The 20,766-nt window shown below is 30.3% G+C and overlaps 2 protein-coding genes across 2 annotated transcripts; one reads left to right on the top strand and one right to left on the bottom strand.

Annotated features, from left to right (window-relative positions):
- The first annotated feature begins 3,102 nt into the window (after positions 1-3,102).
- Positions 3,103-5,819, top strand: LOC124834132 (uncharacterized). The gene is made up of 3 exons (XM_047308748.2): positions 3,103-3,454; positions 4,238-4,475; positions 5,308-5,819. Exons 1-3 carry the CDS (start codon positions 3,146-3,148, stop codon positions 5,457-5,459), a joined length of 699 nt encoding a protein of 232 aa, XP_047164704.1. The 5' UTR covers positions 3,103-3,145; the 3' UTR covers positions 5,460-5,819.
- A 4,338-nt stretch (positions 5,820-10,157) lies between these two features.
- LOC124834122 (putative transcription factor RL9) lies at positions 10,158-16,390 on the bottom strand. Its single transcript, XM_047308736.2, has 6 exons — positions 14,774-16,390; positions 14,429-14,505; positions 13,865-13,910; positions 13,311-13,464; positions 10,832-10,931; positions 10,158-10,646 (listed from the first exon to the last, which is right to left on the bottom strand). Exons 1-6 carry the CDS (start codon positions 15,741-15,743, stop codon positions 10,527-10,529), a joined length of 1,467 nt encoding a protein of 488 aa, XP_047164692.1. The 5' UTR covers positions 15,744-16,390; the 3' UTR covers positions 10,158-10,526.
- Between the last annotated feature and the right edge of the window lie 4,376 nt (positions 16,391-20,766).

Here is a 20,766-nt window from a genome sequence, read left to right as displayed (position 1 = left end):
TTTTCTCTGTCATCGATACTATAGCATCAACTGAAAAAAATCAGAAATACTCGCCTAACCCTAATCTACTTTCCTCACGTATCCAATTTGTTTCTCTCTCATCTCCATCATCTCCCTCACCCACACATAGTAATCTGCGACACAGTAATTTGTTGCTCTTGCTTTGTTCGCTCATTTGTTTTCTACTATAATAACAAAATAATTGATGATGTTGATGTTGATTTTTGATTGGAGGGTTGTGTTATATCTTTTTTCTTTTGATTTTTCGTTCATATTAATAAGCATATTTTCATTTCATTTTTGTAAATTACATTCCAAAGTAAATCACACCATGTAAGTTTATTTTAAACAATTCACAGCTCCAACTTGTTTGGTGTTTGGTCAATATAAACATGATGTTGTCATTCTGATTTATCATTTATCGCATAAGTGAAATTAAGAAAAACAAAACACATTGAATTTTAAATTGGAATTTAAACTAAATAAATCTGTTACCATCACGCTCATAGCTTAACTTCCACTCCTTTCATTTCTATGATTTTATAAAAATTGGTATTAAGAAACTAAATGTTTTGCAACTAGTATGGGTTGATGGTAACTTTTGTATGTGGGTGAGAGAGAGTATGGAGATGAGAGAGAAATAAATTAGATAAGTGAGGGGTGGATTAGGGTTAGGCGAGTGTTTATGATTTTTTCAGTTGGGACTACAGTAGGGATGAGAGAGAAAAGATTGGAGTGAGAGAGATGAAAGAGAAAGGGTTGAGAAGAATAATGGAGGTGAGTAAAGGTTTAGGGGTTTCTTATTTTTTTAGTTTTGAGAATGAAAATTATTTAAATACTCTTAACCTTAAAACTTAGAATCCATAATATATAAGGGTATATTTTTGTCTACTAATATTTGGTACACATTGCTAAAATGTACCAATTGAAAAAAGAACATACGTAAATTAGCAAACCCATATATATATATATATATATATATATATATATATATATATATATATATATATATATATATATATATATATATATATATATATATAAGTCAAAAACAATACTAAAAAAAGTTAATGGATCAGTTAATCAGTTTATTAATTTCTCTTTTGACAAGATAGGTTAGGAATTTTATTTTAGAATGGATCCGTCCATCCAATCTTGTATTTGACGGATCAATAACAAATAAATAAATAAATAAAATGAAATAAACAAATCTATTTTATCATTCTTAATATATTGTATTAATTGTTCAAGTGCAAAACAAAATAAATATCATAGTATTTATATGGCTTAATTCATCGTTTGGCTCCTAGTTCTGTACTTTCTGTTCAATGTCGTCTTACCTTTTAAAAAAAGTTCAATAATAATGTGGCACGTCTGATATATTTTAAGGTGTAAATTAAAAAAAAATTGAATGAGGTGAGCAAGGTTTAACTGAGAGTTAAATGAAATTACTCTTATCTTAGAATCCATTCGCGATTTCTGAGTTGAAGAATCCAGTGAAAGTGGTCTTCAATTGAAAGTGGCTTGGTGATTCCTTGAAAACGCAACATAGGTCAGGTCAGTGTTGTGAAAATCTCCAACTTGAAGACGCAACATAGGGTTTCACCTCCCTTTTCGTTCCGGTTCGAGAGTGTTTCGCAAGAAGGAGATTTTAGATTGCAAAGTTTTGGGGGTTTCCTTTTCTTGTGTTTCAGATCTTGCAAATTTTAAGGATTTCAGATTATGATTTTGAATCAGGGTTGATTTTTACGTTTTGGGATTCTTTTCTTTGTTTGCGAATGGGATGTCTTTTCTTGGCTTGCTTTTTCATTTTAGGTTTCGGTGTTCATTATCTTGCAATTTGGGATTTCTCCTTACCTTGCGCCCTGTTTTTAATTGCTTTGTGATTCCAGCGTTCAATGTGTTGGATGGTGGTGGAATGATGATTGTGGGTTCAGGATGAAGAAAGGGGTAATGAATTGTTGTTTTTCTATTTGTACAAGTGAGATGTGATAATGTTTGTGTTAAAAGAATGAAGGTTTATGGTGATGATGAAGGTGAAAAAAAGGTAGATGATGGGCATGTTAGGATAAACTTAAATTTTAGGGTTTTATTAATAATTTTATTTAAATATTATTTTATTAGTTTTTTGGTCAAGTAATATTTAGTTTGATTTTGATAAAGATAAAATAGGAATACGTAGTTATAATTTTCAGTTTATTAACAATATTATTTTATGATAGATTAAGCAGATTTTATTTTTAAGATAGTTGCTATTTTATTTTCAGATTTTATTTTATTTACGTAATATTGTAAGTATCACGATTATTTAAAGCCCTTCAATTATCAATTAATATACTCAATTTTAGGAAAATATTAAAGTGTGTATAGATTTTCTTACTTAACCCTCTGTTAAACTTTTTCCATGTTATTAATTTTTATTTTTAAAATTGACATCTTAATTGAACTCAGCGTGTCACATATTACAAAACTGGACACCTCATTCACTTTTGACTAGATGAGTAATTATACCGTTATGTTTTTAACGTCTAAAAAGATTGTCTTGAACCGCTTTTTACGAAACATTGAGCATTTTAAAAGTTTGAATGAACACAAAACTCAAAACTAGGGACAAACGATAAATTAAGACTATTTATATTCACATCCATAATATTTCTAAATATTTATGTTTGGCCATCTTATTTTTATACATTAAAAAAATTTAGATGAATTTCACAAAATACTCATAACATAAAAAGAAAAAAAATGTACATAAATTAAACTTCATTTAAACGCACATAACATTAAAATATTATAATAATTAAACCTTAATTATAATTAACTTGTATATAAATTCATTTATAGATTAAAGTTGGTTCATGTCACAAGATAAGACAAGTTCTTCTTTTCTCTTAACATTTAATAGTTTTCAGTATCTTCGTTCTTAAGGGACTCAGACTTAGATTTGAGGTGTATCACACCGTTCACGTGGAAGATAAAGCTCAAAATATGCTGCCGACGTGCATCTCCCTCAATGACGTGTCCGTCTTCACACTAAATATGCCGTCACACGTGGGACCAACCTTGATGCAACTCTTCTTCCCATTCTTCAAAGATAACAAAAAGCAGATTCGAATCACATGCTCTTTCTCCTCTGCAACTGAAAATGGCAGAAAATTCCAAAGGCAATGATAATGGTAACGGCTTCTACGTTAAAGAAGAAGAAGATGAAGAAGAACTTAAGGTGAAGCAGAAGAAGAGAACAGTGGAAGATTCCTTGCCGGTAGTCCTTAACCGCATCGCCTCCGCCATTCTCTTCCCGGAACCCGGTGACGATGGATCTGTAATTCGTAGGATCAAGGTCTCCGTCGCCGACAACGCTCCGCTCCTTCCGGAAGCTTCCAGAAACTTCGCCCGCGACGTTCTTCTCTGGTCTCGCGGCGGCACTCCCCTCCGCGCGCTCTTCGTAATCACCGTACGAATAAATTATTCAAAGGAGTTGTATTTCTTCGATTTGTTGATTCTCAATTTGAAGCGTATTTAAAAAAAAAAAACGTTCAGAATTTAATTAGGATGTGTATAGAGGTCTGTTAACACTATTACACTGATTTCTAATCAGGAATTGCTAGGTTTTTCTGTGCGTGTGGTTAAGGGTTTTCGACATTGATTTTAGTTCAAATTGATTTTGAAGCGAAAGTTATTTATATTTTGAGATTTTTATTTGAAAAGCAAATTACTGGAAAAATTCAGTGCAAGAATCTTGATCCAATACAAATTATAACTGCAGTTATTTGAACTCAATTTTGCACAATCGATTTCGGAAAATATGAGATCAAATTTGCAAACTTTGTCAAATATCTCATTAAGAAACCCAATAAAGATGCATTATTCTGTATTAAGTAGTAGTTTCGAGAAGGCATAGCATTGTATTGTAGATGTAAAAGTAAGCTAATGAAAAAAGAGGCTTAAAGAGGTGTTCCATAAAATTGTTAACATGCATATTTTCATCATTAGATTTCAAAGCATGCAGGGTTGTTTCTTTTCGTCATATTGAACATGGGAATAATCACTAGGAGAACCATGGTTGTCATTTATCAGATTTGATGTCGTTTAATTGCATGTTACATACGTTTTTAAAGAATTAAGTTGAAGTAAAATAAAAACTTTATAAGATTCATTTCAAGGAAAGATTTATGATAAGATACATTTCACTTTTCTTTAGAATGTTTATGATTTTTGTTTTTCCTTATTAGTGCAGGTTGGGGCAATTGCTTTTGTTGCTTTAACAGGACTGCTAGTATTTATACTTTTCCTTCTCACTGCGACCATAAATGCCATAGTCATATCGCTGCTGATATCTTTGGTAGCTGCAGGAGGATTCCTGGCTCTTTTCTTTGCTTTTGTTACGGCTATCTACATCGGAGCATTATCAATTGCCATATTTGCGATTTCAGTTACTACATTTTGGGCATTTGTGGCTATTTTGATAATCTCAGGTAACAAGTTGCTTGGTCACCATTCTTTTCTCTTTCATTTTCCATGCTTCATGTTTTAGGTTTGATTTTGTGTGAAGTTACGTCACTATAAAAATTCTAATCAATTCTGTGAAAGTCAATTGAGTACAGTTATAGACACATATCTCTTCACAAGATGTGCCTCTGAATAAAATTTGAGAAGATATAAACTGCATCCTTTTGTTGCAATTAGGCAGAAATTTTGCCAGATTAACTGTTCTATTGGTTGTTTTCCTTCCCACTGTAGAAAAGCTCCTCTGTATACTGGCAACATTGTACTGGCTTCCTTTCCTAGTCACTGAATGTATATGCATTGATCAAATGAATGTTTAAAATTTTGAATATAATTGCAAATATTGCACTGGTATTGCCATTTTGCATATCTTAGTGAAAATATCACCTACTGAATTGCTAATGAGCACGGGTAATTTAATTATATATATATATATATATATATATATATATATATATATATATATATATATATATTTATATTTATATATATGTCTACCGTCACAGTTTTCCTTCATTCAGGAGCTTACCAATTAAACACTTGCATAGACCAATATTTCCTGATGTGCTGGATTACTGCAATAGAATTTCAATAAAAATATAGAATATTTATGCGAAGATCAAAGCTACCAGGAAGGTTCTATGGCATCACTAACTTAACTGGAACTGATTTTATCCCCTTCAATCTAAAATTAAGATTATGTTGTTTCTTTGATGGATTTTCACAACGTTACTTTTTATTTATCATCCTTATTTTTTCTGTGGGTTAACTCTACTGAACATGGAAATCAATTTGAATCAGGCTGGACTGGATTCATCTATTCCGTGTGGGTGGTAACTAGAAAGAGCTTTGGATTTGCTAAACACTCGTTGGGCGTGACTGGCTCTGCAATTTCATCTTATACTACTGCACGGCATGCCCGCTACATAATACACACAAATTCAAATCAGTAGGGGATGATAACAAATGGAAACTCGTGTACAAATCTTAAGCTACATGTCCGTTTTGGAATGACACTAGCTTCTGTTGGCTGGTATGAAGCCTTGTTCTTATATGCTACCTAGTTTGGTTTCAATCCTTATCCTTTGTTCCATATCAATGAATTGTGAGAGATGTTTGGATAAATTAGCCGTTATTCTGTGTTGCAACTTATAACCGATATGAAATTACATTTCCGTGTAAATGATGTAACTTTGGAACAAGGTATGTTTGCTGCATTTGTCGGAACAACGATGTACATGCATATACTTGTATATATTTACATTCTGTTTTAAAGCTAGAATGCAGAATTCCGGATTGGCATTCCTCTTTTATCCATCTTTTCACCTGTGATAAAAGACGGATTTTATTCCACCACGAAATAGGGGTTTGGACGGCAAACTTAAAAGGTGAGAAATACTCCGAATATTAGAAAACAAGGTCTCTCTCTTTAAGGCTTATGTTAGTGTCCCTTTGGTAATTTATTGAAATCAATTTCTCACCCCGTTATACAGTTTGTATTTAAAATAAGTTTTTGAGAATCTGAAATTAGTTTGGGGATACACTTTAATGAAATTTAAGCTTTTAAAACAAGTTCTATTAAAATTAATTTGACTACAATTTAAAAGACAATCAACACAGGATGAAAATTGTGAAAATATTTGGGTGAGAATAGTAATGGCCTATATATATATGTTTGAGTGAAACTGGTAGGCTGACCCAAACTTGTTAGTTTGGATTGAGTTCTTAGTTGTTTGGGTCAAATTCAGCAGTTGAGTAAATCAAATCATGGTGGGTTTGCATAAAGAGTTTAAAATTTCAAACCTGTAAACTCGACGCAATGGTGCATAATTATCTCTTGTGAACAAAATTTCAAAATACCTCGTCATTACACTCACGCTTGTTTATGATTCAGCTAAAAGATAGAGTTTGCATTTGTACTAAAATGTATTTCATGATAAAAAAATTGTTGCTGAAAGTATTGTTTAAATTCCTGGAGTTCTTCGGCTCTAAGTATGAAGATCGTGTATCATTTGTATAAAATTTGTAATGTAGCATCTCTTAGTTTATGTTCTCGTTTTATCTGTGTTGCTTATAGTTTTTCTTTATGCCTATAGGTAATCAAAATATAGATTTAATTTGCTTTTAGTTTTAATGGTAAAATAATTGTTAATCATATTTTAGATTAATATTTAACTTTAATGCACCATTATAATCTTAACTATATATATATATATATATATATGTATATATATGTATGTATGTATGTGTATACATATATATGTATATTTATAGAAAAACAAAATTATTTGTAAGTATGTATGTATGTGTATATAGTTAAAGATATATAATTATAAATATAACTATAGATAAATAAACTAAATTTTGGTTATTAAAATAAAAAATATTATAAGTAATATTGTGTAAATAATATTTTATAAATAATTATTTAAATTTGAAAAAGTTGTTACTACGATAAAAGAGTAAATAATTCTTTATAATGAGTAATTATTTGAATTAAAAAAGGTAGTTACTAAAATAATAAAACTAAAAAATAGTTTTGTTATTATGAATAATTATTTAAATTAAAAAAATTAATAGGGTAAAATTGGAAGAACAAAAAGAAAACATTAAAGAGATGTATTTTTTTATACATAGTTATATATATTATATAAATAATATTATGAGTAATTATTTAAATTTGAAAAAATAGTTACTAAAATGATAAAAGAATAAATAATTATTTATAAGGAGTAAATATTTAAATTAATGGATGTAGTTACTAAAATCATAAAAATAAAACATGATTTTTTATTATGAATAATCATTTAAATTTAAAAACAGTAATTAATAAGATAAAATTGAGAAAACAAAAAATGACACTAAAGAAGTGTATCCTATAGAGATTATAGATGATTTATTGTGTCAAAACATTAATTATACCGAGAATTAATATAAAATGTGTAATAAATATAATTTAGATTGAATAAAAATTATAAATTAAATTAAATACTCGATATGGAAGTCACATTTTCATTCTAATTTTCTTATTCAAGAGAAAAAGAAAACCCGACGTAAAAGCTTTTTGTAGTAGTTAACTACATGCTCAATTAAGATACATACATTCATGGATAAAGTTAGAGCCGTATTATAATTACTTCCAATTGTAATATATGAAACTAAGGGTTGAAAATGAAGTTAAGCAACATATATAATTTGATACTCTAAGAACAAGGTTTACCAGTGATGAAATCACAATGTTTTTTTTTCTAAATCTCAGTGGTTAAAGATCTTGATCTTAATTAGCATTTACTTGATAATTAGGAAAATGGGATTCTTAATGGGAGAATATAGTGAACTAAAGGAATTGAATTTCAACCAACATAGTAAATTTGATCTCAAAGTTCATTTCTCGATTGCCTGAATAAGGATGGTGAAGACGTATACCCAACGTTTTGTGTTTTATGAAATGCTCTATTTTACTTATTATGATCACCACCTCCTAATTTTCTACATTAGTTTACGTATTGCATTAGTTTAGTTGTAGAAATCGTAATGAAATTCCCCACTGCCCATAAACTGCACTTCGGATAAAAATTATTGTAACATTCATTCTACGTACACAATTATCTTCGCACTACTTTCCATTTATTTGTTGAATTGTCTTTGAATATGTAGATCATAATTTTATTTATAAATAAAATTGGATTGGCTTTGAATATGTCCAATTTGTCGTGTTTTTTAGTTTTGTATATGTACGACTTAACTCTTAAGTTAAGTTCAACAGTAATATTTATTGTAAGAACAAAATGTTATTACTCAAGTATCTACCCACCCGCTCAAGCATTTTAGTATTAATTATATTAAGTTAATTAATATAACCATAATGAAAGATGTATTGGCTAACTTCTACATAAAAATAGTTCATTGTGACACGAAAAAAAAAACTAAAAATTGATAATAATCTCCAAAATTTAGAAAGCTAGGATATTTGTTAGTTATCTAACTTGTAAAATTATTCTATTTTGATGACAATTTAATTACTGTCTTTTAGGACCGTAAAACCTGGTTAGAATTCAGCTTATTGGTTTGTAAAGTAGAAAAAAACAAGTTAGATATTATAATAGTAAGTTTAGATTGGTTGATTTGTTGATATAAAGTAGTTTTGAAGTTGATAATAACCAAAATTTTGCAAAGAAACCTGGAGAGGATGGAGAATAAAAAACAAACTAACATTTTTGCGAATTCATTAATTAAACAAATTTAATTTGATAAGTGAAAATTGAATAAAAAGCAATGAATTTTGTTTGAAGGAAATTTGACCACAAACCTACACAGTCAGCAGGTGCCAACCTAAAGGTAAAGAAATTATTTTTTGGGAGCTCGGTGAAAATAATTCATTAAATGAAAATGTGAAAAATTCAACTCTTCTTTTCAGAATTGAAAAATATAAATATAAATTAAAAAAAAAACAGAGCTTTGAAGAGAGGCAATTGTCACAATAAGGCATACTCATAATTTGAATACATAATTCTTAAGAAGTCTTTTAATGCTTTGTTTATATATATATATATATGACATCTTGAATAAATAAAAATTGTAAACAAGATAGTACAACACACATTCAAGTGGATGAACAACCTTTTTTTTTTACTTAGGTAATATACCCTGTAAAAGAATAAAGAAAGCAATGTGACTCAATATTTTAGCTTTTTGAAGAAAAAACAATTTTAAAATATCACTTTTTTTGTTTATAATTATTATTTTAGCTTTTCAAAGGAAACGTAAATCTCAGCATAACTAAAGTGTTTATGGTATAATTAAAAGTAATTTAAAATATCGTAAAATCAATTAAATGTTTCTTTCTTTCTAGAAACCAACATGAAACAACTTTATATTTTTTTATATTTCTGCAAATTAATGAATAGATTATATAATCTTAATAGACAAAAATAATATATATATAACATCTCAAATCCTCAACTATGGCTTCCAATTAGATGGCCGAGTGAATGCATTAAATCTCTAATTGCATCGAATTTGAGTATTCTTGCTTTCCGTCAGCATTCTCACTGTCTAAATTTCTTTCTAGAAAATGGTAGATCTACTAATTCTAGGTTCTAATAACCTCACAATTCTTTCATTTCTTGCTTCTTCCATTATCGTTGCGTCCTTATTTTCTTTTATTTTGACATCTACTTCCACGAAAGTCTCAAAGTTCACACCACAAAATGGCATGTAATTTTTCCTTCCACAGCATAATCCTTTCCACATTTTTGCCTTTATTTTTTTATTTTTCACACTTTACGATGTATATACATTTCTTGATCATCACCACACTCCGTATAACTTGACAATGAGCTCGAACTACTATAGATTAATGTTGTCTTCATATGCTTATTTATGGATAATTGTTTTATTTCTCGAAACTCAATAATTTCTTAGCTTAAAATTATTACAGCAGTCACTATACATTATTTCGTTTTACCATTTGGCAATGGTTTTCTGGTCTCTTTGGTTTGAACGTAAACCTCTAATTTGTAGGAATACCTCTTACAAAGTTTCAATCTTGCTCATAATTTTCTTCTCATGTGAAATGTCATAACTTTTACTGAATATTTTAGTAGGGTTTGACTTATATATGCTGATGAGAAAGAAGAAGAAAAAGGAAATAGAGCAAGAGAAAAAGAACAGGAGAATACGATGAGATTTTGTATTTCTTCCCCTTCCTCTCTATGTTTTCTTGACTGTTGTTCTGCATTTGCAGCTACATAAGTTTGTTGGTGTGTCTCCTCCTCACCAATAAATAAAGTATAAATACAAGAAAGGTTAAACAAAATTGTTCATGAACCAGGAAACTTCCAAAATGAACTTAGTAGAATTCTATATAGGGCTTTTTCTTCTTCTGCTTGAATATATATTATAGTACCACCTCTCTACATTTCAGGAAAGATGACGATGTTATCACTGTTAACGAGGGTTGTGATTAAACTAAAGAAGCACACTAGCTAGCTACAATAAGAGAATTAAACCAATGAAAATTAGGCTTGTCCTTTGCCATTCCAATCTGGTCTCCCTAACGTGAACTCCAAGCTTGGGTTCTTGCATTCTAAATTTGCTGATCCTGACAAGCTGTTCTTCAGTTTGCTTGAATCACAATCCTGGCAAACGAAACAATCGTTCCAACAACAACAATTATTATAAAGTATTAATTAATATTAACTAATTCAGTGAGATAAGTTACCTACATAACGTTATGTTATCAGTTAAACAAAAACTAATGTTTCCCAATAACCTCGAGTTCAATAATAATGAGTACGAAGTAGTTAATAACCTATGTTAGTACCTGAATTTGATGTCCTCCTGATATCTGTTGTGACTGGAAGATCGGTGGTCGGAAACCATTTATGTCGTTAGAACTGTTTTGTTGCCATGGTTCTCTATTGCTGATCAGATTCATTCATATATCAGAAGGACACAGACAAGAAAGAAGAAATTCCGTTAGTGTCATTGCTCCCATAGATCATATACCATGTATATCATCACAAATTATTTCAACTGTTTTCTTGAATTGTAAGACTTCTATATATGTATGTCTCAACAGAATTCTAAATGCTCCCACCATTCAAGTCATTGTGGTGCAATGGGAAATGAAAAGTGAAAACTTGGACAATACTTATTCTCCAAATCAGACAACCTTACCTATATATATTCAATATCAACAAAGTAAGACTAATCCCAGTTGGATTTTTCATTTCCATATACATACTGAAATTTAAAACCTGTTAAAGAAGAATCAGATACGTATAAACTATACGTTGTATTCTACTGAGTTTCTATTTTTGGCTAATTTTTTTATATTAATCATCACACCCTAAAACACTTTAATCAATTACATGAATCTAGCAGTCAACACAACTGCACAAGAGATTGAAAAAGATATATGTTGTCTAATCACAGTCACGAAACATCTTTTATATATTTGATGTTGTTACTTTATCTCAGGTAGCTAAGAATCAAGACCTGGACTTAACTTAGAGATATAGAATCAGACATATCTCAAATAGAATTACAGTACACACATGAATTCTAAAAGAGTCTTATATTTTTTACCCCAAAAAACAAAATAGATTAGCTAATGTAAGCAGTGCAAATTTTAATCCAAACTTATAAATTGTGGGTGTTGAACTACTTGGCACGGTATAAAACATTTATTTTTATTGCATTAAGAGCGAATAAACTAAAATAAATTTCTTCACTAATTCAATCATGATAATGACTATTATATCTGGTCATCAATTTTAGTTCCTATCTATCATTTTTCTTGTAGTATATATATTACAGTCGTGATAAACAATGATAAAAAAAATCATATAGTTATTTCTAGAAGTACTATCAATGTTGACACATTATATAAAAAAAAAAAAAGTAAGAAAAAGGACTCACTACGATATTTTGATGTGGTCAGGCAAGCACATGGTAACTGCCAGTTATACGTACAATAGAACTCCATTATTATAAGATAACGATTATGAGGCTTTTCTTTTTCCATCTATTTAGATGAACTTTTTTGATCGCAAGTTTAAGTTCACTAATCCAATCGTAAGACTAACAGAAGGTCGTGTTAGGCTAAAGTTTAGTAAATCCAGAAACTGGATAAGAGAGAGAGTGAGCCTCTCAACTTTTACAATATCATGGTTATGATGAAGGCATATAGATGCATAAATAACTTAAATAGTTGAAGATAATGTGAAGGGTTAATTTTAATGAGATAGCTTCTGCAGTCAAGTATTTGATATGACTTTTAAAAATAGTTTATTGTAAAAAATAATAAAGTTAACATGTATGGTAGTTTGTAATTAAGTGAAAGTATAAAACTTTTTATCTTGTGATAGCATAATTCTTTCTTCTTTTTGTATGAAAGAAGAAACTCTCAAAAAAATAAAAAAGGTTACTGGCTATCTTTACTTGCAGGAGAGGCAATTCAACCACTTGGATTATAAATCTATCTTTTGCTCTTTTGAGGGGAATATAAACTTATGTACATGTATTTTTATGTGTAGGCTTGTTAATCACTTAGTTATTCGAATGAAAGTCTTGCAGTTAGTAATTAATTACATGAAAATCTATATATCCAGCATTTTCTGTCACAACATCTTCATGATAAAAAGCAAAAGGGAAAACTTTGTCAAATAATCAAATTTCCGCACCCTATAAAATATATTTCAAAATACATTACTTGTTAAGTAGAAAAAACCTTGAAGGATTTAAGCATTTGAGTTGTATGCAATCTGCAGTATGTTGAGAATGTTATCAACCTCAAATTTAGTATTCAAATTAAGATGAAATATGCATAGAGAGTAGTTAGTGCATAGTAGGAAGTAATAGGAGACACACACTTCTAAAGGGAGAAAAGAGAGGGAGCAAAAAGAAAAGTGATTGAGAAACTGAGGGTTGCTTTCCTTTTATGCTGATTAACGTTGGATTATGTCTTGTTGCTTTCTTTTGACATTGGCTATATATCTAAGGCGAAAAAATTAACTAAGGTACAAAGACATATAAAGGAAACAAAAGAAAGAGGAAAATCAAACACAAGTAAAGCAAAAGCTGCCACAAGAACCCTTTTTATTCTTCATAAAAAAGAGTGAAGTTGGACGTGGGTTTTCGTTGATTTCTAAGAGATACCATGCAAAAGCAAAAGCTAACAAATCAAGAAACACAGTGTCCCAAAACAAATTAAAAACGTACGTCCATGCAAGCACAAAAAACATATGAAACAATTTTTATAGTTCATAGAAAGAAGAATTGATAAGGATAATGTTTACCTTGAAGAGTTACTCCATAGAGTATTGGCCGAAGAGTAATCCATGTCTTGTTGCACAGGTCGATCTGAAAGGCTTCTTTGGTCTGAAAATTGACGCATACCACCGCTGCTTCCCATTGGAGACATGTCATCTTCTCCTGATCCATCTGAAAGGCCTGCAACATAAACAATGACACAAATTCAAGATCTTTCTATGTATAAATATTAATTAATATGTGTGTGCATGCATGCACGCGTCTTCATAAGTTTTAATTTTTATATAATTTGTTTTGGAGTAATGTGCAAGTCTTCTTGGATATCTTAAATATATGTTGGTTTGAAAGCCCTTTTTTTAGGGACAGCTGAAAGCCTTAGAAACAGTATAAGGCTAAGAAAGTACGGTAGAAAACAAGGGGAATATATAATACTTGCGGTGAAAAAACCGAAGTAGTTGTAGAAAATGTCTGAAAAGAACGAGGTAAGTGGCATTTTCGTTTATTTAGTTTTACATAAAAACGAAAAACTATTTGTATAAGGAAAAAAAAAAGTGGGTGAAAGTTGAGCAATATGAATTACCTGAAGAAGCAGCAGGCTTGTCAGTGGTCTTTACAGTTCGATACATCTGGAAAGAATTAACACAAAAACAAGGCATTTTATTTACAAAGGCATTTTCATTTCCACACTTTAAAGTGAACAAAACAAGTACGCTCACACACGCGTATATACATGTATATATTATAAAAACTGTATAATTTTTTGTGAAATATAAATTTAAGAAAATTAAATAAAATAGCTGGTGATTCGCATTTAGATCCCCTTCCATTGTCTCTCTCTCTTCCGTGTTATAGCTCTGGATTGTCTGAGTTTTCTCATTAATCACGAGGTTGATGTTTGATAAGGTGGTAACGAGAGATGTATTATTGGTAAATTATGACTTTTGTCTGTTCTTTTTTCTCTCTCCATAAGCAGAAGCTGTGTGTGTCTGGTTGTTTCAGACGATAAAGCCTCCAACTAAGCTCACTCCACAGTCTTTAAATTCATCCACTCCCACATTCACTGCTTTGTTCATCGGCGAATGTGCCTCTTGGAGAGACCAAAAACCCGCCCCACAAACAATATAGAGAGAGAAAGCAAACATACCTGCAAATGGCTTTTGACATGAGCTAACGTGAGATCCTTCACATCCATGAGCTCTAGAACTGACTTTGGTGTAGCTCCTAAAATTCATCATCTAAATACATTAGCCAAAAGCCTAAAAGAGGAAAAGAAGAACAAGAACAACAAGAGAAATAAAAAAGAAACCTACCTAACTGTCTAATATTGCACATTCTTTGATTACAACAAGAAAAGAAGATATAATATGACAAGTGAAGCGAAAGTCAAAAGTTTAAAAAATAAATATATATTTTAAAAAGAAGGGACGGAAATTTGAAAGAACAAACAGTGGAAAAAAGTTGGGGAAAAAGATAAGTAATTTATCTTTACTTTCATGGCCACCAAGAAGCTCCACAGCATGGACGAATCGAGCGTGTAGTGTACTTGTCCACCGCATTCTCGGTGCTCTCATGCTTCTCTTTGTTGGCAACTTGGGCAAAAACCTTGATCTCATCAACCCCGAAGAGGCCTCATGAGACCCTCCGAGTCCAACCCCGTAGTGTGACGACGAGTGATGGTGGTGCAATGGATGATGAGTTTTGAAGGCCTCTCCAGAAATTCCATTAAACCTTGTGGCCGTGGCAGCCCTATAAGCCGCGGCCGCCGCAACGGTGGTCCCACCTGAGCTCAAATAGGACATGGGATCCGGAGCACCTGCCGCTGCGGCAAAGTAGGGTGCAGGAGAAGAAGTAAAAGAAGAAGAAGAAGAACACAGAGGAGAACAAGAAGAGGACAAAGAGGGATATGTAGGCATGTGATGATATAAACACATTTTGGCGTGATGATCCTTGTCTCCTGAATGTTCCATGGGCAAGAAAGGGAACGAACGGTTGTGATACACCGGAATCCCCTTGATTGGCCTCAATCCTTCTGATGACACATCAAGCAAAGAAACCCCATAATTTATGTGACTCAAGTGATTGGAGGAACTTGTGGTGCTCGTCGCTGTTGCTGCTTTTGAAACATTCCCAGTGTTAGAATGATGGTGAAGATGATGGAAACGAGGCTGTTGGGTCTGATAATAAGGGTTGATGCTGCTGTTGGTGTTGTGTGGTGGTGGTTCTTCAATACCCCCTCTTCCTCCACCACTGAAATTCCTTCCCAAAGAAAGCTCAGTGTGAGCTTGAGAAGGGAAATTTGTGCCGGTTGAATTGCGAGCCTCATAATTGGTGGCACCAGCAGATGTGCCGTTGTTGCAAATCAAAGAAGAAGAAGAGGAAGTGCTTGGTGGACTTATGTGAAGGGAAAGATCAGGTGTAGAAGTTGAAGTAGGTTCAATGAAAATCCCTTCCAAGGGCATCTTCTTGAGAAGGGGTATATAGCTTGATGGTTAAAGACTATATAAGAGAGATATAGAGATAAGTATAGAGTGTGTGTGAGAGGGAGAGAGAGAGAGAGAGAAGTTCTTTTCCTTTATTAAAATCAGATTTTGAGACAAAACAATTAAAGTGCAATATTCACAGGCAAGAAACTGTTCAAGAATCCTTTTGTTTTGTTCCTGAGAGAGAGTTGGTTGAAGACATAGAATGAAATGAATTATTTTGCTTTCCTGTTTTTAGGCTTTCCCCGGGAAAGAATCTGGAAAGCTAACTCTTGCTATCTGGGAACAAACCTTTGTGCTTTTGAAAGAACCAACAAAAAAGAAAGAATAATAACAATAAGAGAAGGAAGAAGATTGTACAGAGAGAGAGAAAGCTAAGGGAAAAAGGAAGAATGAATGATAGCAATCTTTAGTAAACAAAAACAGACATACTCAAGAGAAAGCGGAAGAGTGTGTATGTGTGTTTGTGATGAGGAGAGGGCATAGAGAGAGAATGAGAATGAGAAATAGAAAGAGAGAGAGAAAGAGAAAGAGAAAGAGAGAGACAGATAGATAGGAAGAGATAGGAGGCAGTGATGTTCAGCTAACAGTGGAGAGATGAGAAGAGAATTTAATTTTTTTCTTTTTTTTTCTTTTAAATAATTGAAGAAAGAAAATATGGAAAAGAATTCCAGAAAGGCATGGAATAGAAAAACAGGAGGATTTGCGTTTTGTTTTCCTCGAGAGTATATCTCGGAAAATGACACTAGTGAGACGTATGATACACAAACATTATTATTATTATTTTATTATTATTTTTTTCAAAGTGTCGAGGGGTTTTTAATATCTCAAATGAGACATTAGAGGATAAGAAGACTACATATGCGGAATTTCCCTAATTTAATACACATTATAAGCGCAAGCATTCAAGATTAAAATGAGATAGACGTGATCAAGATATATATGTATGTTTGGTTTAGATGAAAGGAACCCCAAATTTCATAAACACGTGATCTTCTTTTTAATATTATGAATTACATGTGTGCAAACAAATTAAATTATACACACTTTCTCCAATCTCTATTTACTGTTTTTTCTTAACACTGTTGAACAATTATATTGCTCCCATGTTAATTAAGGAGTTGAATAAAAAAATACATAAGAGATGTAACTTATAATATTTTAGTTTTTAGTAGACTTAATGATCTAGAAAACTAGGTCATATAAGAATATAATTAGTTAATTAGCAGCGAATTCATTTGAATATTTTAAAATTAGTTTCCAAAATTTTTGCGACCTAGGCAAAGTCAGTAATATATTTATTATAGTCTATATTAACAAAAACTACTATTTTCTTATAAAAATATGCTATATTTATAATTATAAAACTAAGATGATTTATATATATATATATATATATATATATATATATATAATAGGTGTAATTTCAATTACTTTTAAACAATTTACATCAACAGTTGAATCCATATTGTAGTCGATATTATGAGTTAAATCACCTCTTATTGGTAAACTCTAGAGTAAAGATATGTATGATACTAGAAATACCATATTTAGGCCTTTTATTTTTCCTTGCTCTATTTTCTTAGAACATTTATGATGCAATAAATTAACAGAAAATTCCTTGTTTAACACATAAGATTTAAGGGCATTTATTATTATTTTTACTCCAATGTGAGAATTCAACTTGAGTCATGAAATTATTTTTAGTTTTTGCATTATATTATATATGTATTACACCTAAATTTATTTCTCTCTGGGGTAGATGATAAATATTTACTGTTCAGGAATAATAATAATAATAATAATAATAATAATAATAATAATAATAATAATAATAGCAATAATAATAATATTTGGAAAATCTAAAACCTTATGTCATAATATGAGTATCTTGTACCTTGTATCCATTAAATTGCAATCCACCGTACGACGTACTGAATGCCATTTCATTAGATCTATCTTCCAGTGGACACCTCAAAAAAAGTTTTAAATATTATCACATATTTTTTGTTAATAAAAAATATATATTAATTTGTATTATTACAAATTAAACATACAGAAGGGAGGTGCAATGACGGTAACTCTTTATTCGTCAAAAACCCAGAAATTCACTGTACATAAAATTATGGTGATTATATATGAAACATTTTTTTAAAGTCATGTATATATAAAGCATTCTAGAAATAAAAGAGTATCATGTGTCACACATTCTACCCCCTCTCCTAATGTTTAATATATAAAATATCTCTACCTTTCTGCAATAATTAAATGTAGAAAATATATGTCTATTTAATATTAAATTAATGAAATTGTGTCTCATTTTCTTGCTTAAATAGGAAAAGTCAGTTATAGGACAATGCTTTTATATATGTTGTTTACATTTTCAAATTCCCTGGTCGTAATCGATTTATATAATGTTCCGTGTACAAGCACCTAAGAATTAATGCAAATATATAAAAAATAAAAAATCATTGACCAAAGTGTGAGTGAGAAAGGACTTCAAACAAAGGAGCTTCTTCTTGCTTCTCTATTTATGCATGTGCACATCAAAAAACCGAATTAATTAATGACTCCACATGGAAATTTATATTACATATATATACGGTTCTTGTAAATTTATTCAAAAAAAAAAAGTGAAAGGTCTAAAGAGACGATTATTTGTTTGAAAATTTTATTATGATTTTAAGTTCGTAGTGACATTATTAATATAAATTATCATTTATCTTTTTGAAACTTTGTTTATTATAAGTTTTTTTAAAAGATGTATCAAATGATAGAAAGAGAAAAAAGAATTTAATTGTATTTAATTTTGACTCCTAATATTAGATATGATAAAAACATAATATATTTAATTTTTTCTTTTTAATTATTTTCACATACTTAATGTGTGTTTAGAAAACCATTTTTCTTCATAAAATCCTACAATTTTCAAGACATAAATATAGAAACAAGGTCAGCATGGATTACCATTTAACCTACTTTAGTTGAATTAATCCAATTGGTTTCTAAATACACTCCAAAACTTTAAACATTCCATATAATATATATATATATATATATATATATATATATATATATATATATATTTGTTCTAACTTTTTAATGACCAATTTACTGTAAGTATGCATTTCTTAATTAATTTTGTCATGAATAATATTTTTTGAAGAACGTTTAAAGTTGTGTATTTTTTTTGTTTGTTTAGTAAAACAACAAATAAAACTAATGAAATTAAAATAAAAAAGTATTAATACACATAGGTATATATAAATAAATAAAAAACGAAAGTAAAGATAAAGATAGAGTAACCAGTAAATAATCGCATCCTGTTTTATGTTATTTTTATTTATCACATATTTTCACTCTCATCTCTTCTTTCAATGCTGCCACTGAATTTTCCTTCCACAATTTTTTGTCCACACACGGCAATTTATTTAGCAAATTCAAATTCGTGACATGTTAGTTTTTCCATTTTTTTTATATTTGAAAAATGTCAACATACCTTATATGTTAAGTGAACCACAGTAAAAAAAAAGTAATTAGGTTTCGATTTTTCTCTTGAAATGATTGAAAAAGGCTCTAGCATTGACCAAGTAGAGGGGGTGTCAGGTTTCCAAAACCCTAGGTTAAATCAACGATTACCATAATTTATTACACAAAATATGGGATCCTTAACTCTTACTATCGGGAACTAACCCCAAAATTTAATGTCTGACACCCTAGCTTGGGGCTGGGGTCTCATCTTTTTAATCAAACCTTTTTTTTTATTCATTCACTGTGCCACCAAAAACTACTACAGTAATCACATTTTCTTTTTAGACCATGTTGGAATATAAAATTACAACAATTTATTGAACTAAAATTTAAAAATACACCTTTTAATTTGCATTAAACCACTTTTCTTCTAACCCTTCTGCCAAATCGTTGACACAATGTCTTTAGAAACGGTCTTTAACCGACATGCACAGTAAAGTTGTTAAGCATTTCATTCAAATTGTTCGTCGTATAATGGCAAATATTAATTAGTAACCAGGTTTTTTACAGACACTTTTGTCTTCATCAGACACGGGAACTCAGTCCAATACCGTCTACGTATGTATATACACTGATTCAGATACATACATACATACACTAATGAGAGGTAATTAGTAAACATCGTAATCATTTAGATATAATATAAACATCAATTTTAATAGGGTTTTTTTTAACTCAGCTATCTCAGTCTTGAAAATAATATCTTGGGTTGGGATCCTCACCATTTTGTCACGAACAAGTGTAATGTCATAATCATGACGCGTAATTTGATATGTTAGCAGTGGTAGTTAAAAAATGAAAGTCGTAATGTAAAATTATTTGACGACGACACATACCTTTTTCTTGTGCATAGAGTGGGTCAAACTCTTGGAAAACTACACATCGAAAATTTTGCCTCAAAATTCTATATTATTATACTTTTGTTCTCATTGAGCTTTGACATGTTACTTCAGGAACATAAATTATTTCTCACCTAATAGTCAATAACAGTATGCCTTTAACATTCATCAATATTTGCCATACTCCGAAGAAGGGCCCTATGACTTATCAACTCGTATAATCATTAGATGTAAATAGTGCCCAGAAATATACAATATATATGTATATTTTTTTATATCAGAAGTCGGCAGTTAGGTCCTTCTTCGGTCAATTAATCATATGCCAACATGACTTTCATGAGGGAGCCGACATATACGAGTAAATCTTTTTAGTAAAGGATAAATTTGACCCATACTATTTAATACTTATGATATTCATATATTTTTATATTATTTTATCATATATTTTTTAATAACAAAGAAAAACAAATTTGTTGTGTGAATTTAATCAATATAAATAATTTGTTCTGTAAACAAAATGCATATGAAAAATCACGTAAAATTCACACGACAAATTTGACAATTTAAAAACATGTTATTTATATATTCGTTTATCATGAATTTATAAAAGATGTTTGTTTATGCTAGATTGG

Source organism: Vigna umbellata, chromosome 5 (genome assembly GCF_029865625.1).
Source record: "Vigna umbellata cultivar VRB3 chromosome 5, Vumbellata_1.0, whole genome shotgun sequence".
Classification (NCBI taxonomy): Eukaryota; Viridiplantae; Streptophyta; class Magnoliopsida; order Fabales; family Fabaceae; genus Vigna; species Vigna umbellata.
This window is presented reverse-complemented; position numbering and strand designations above follow the sequence as displayed.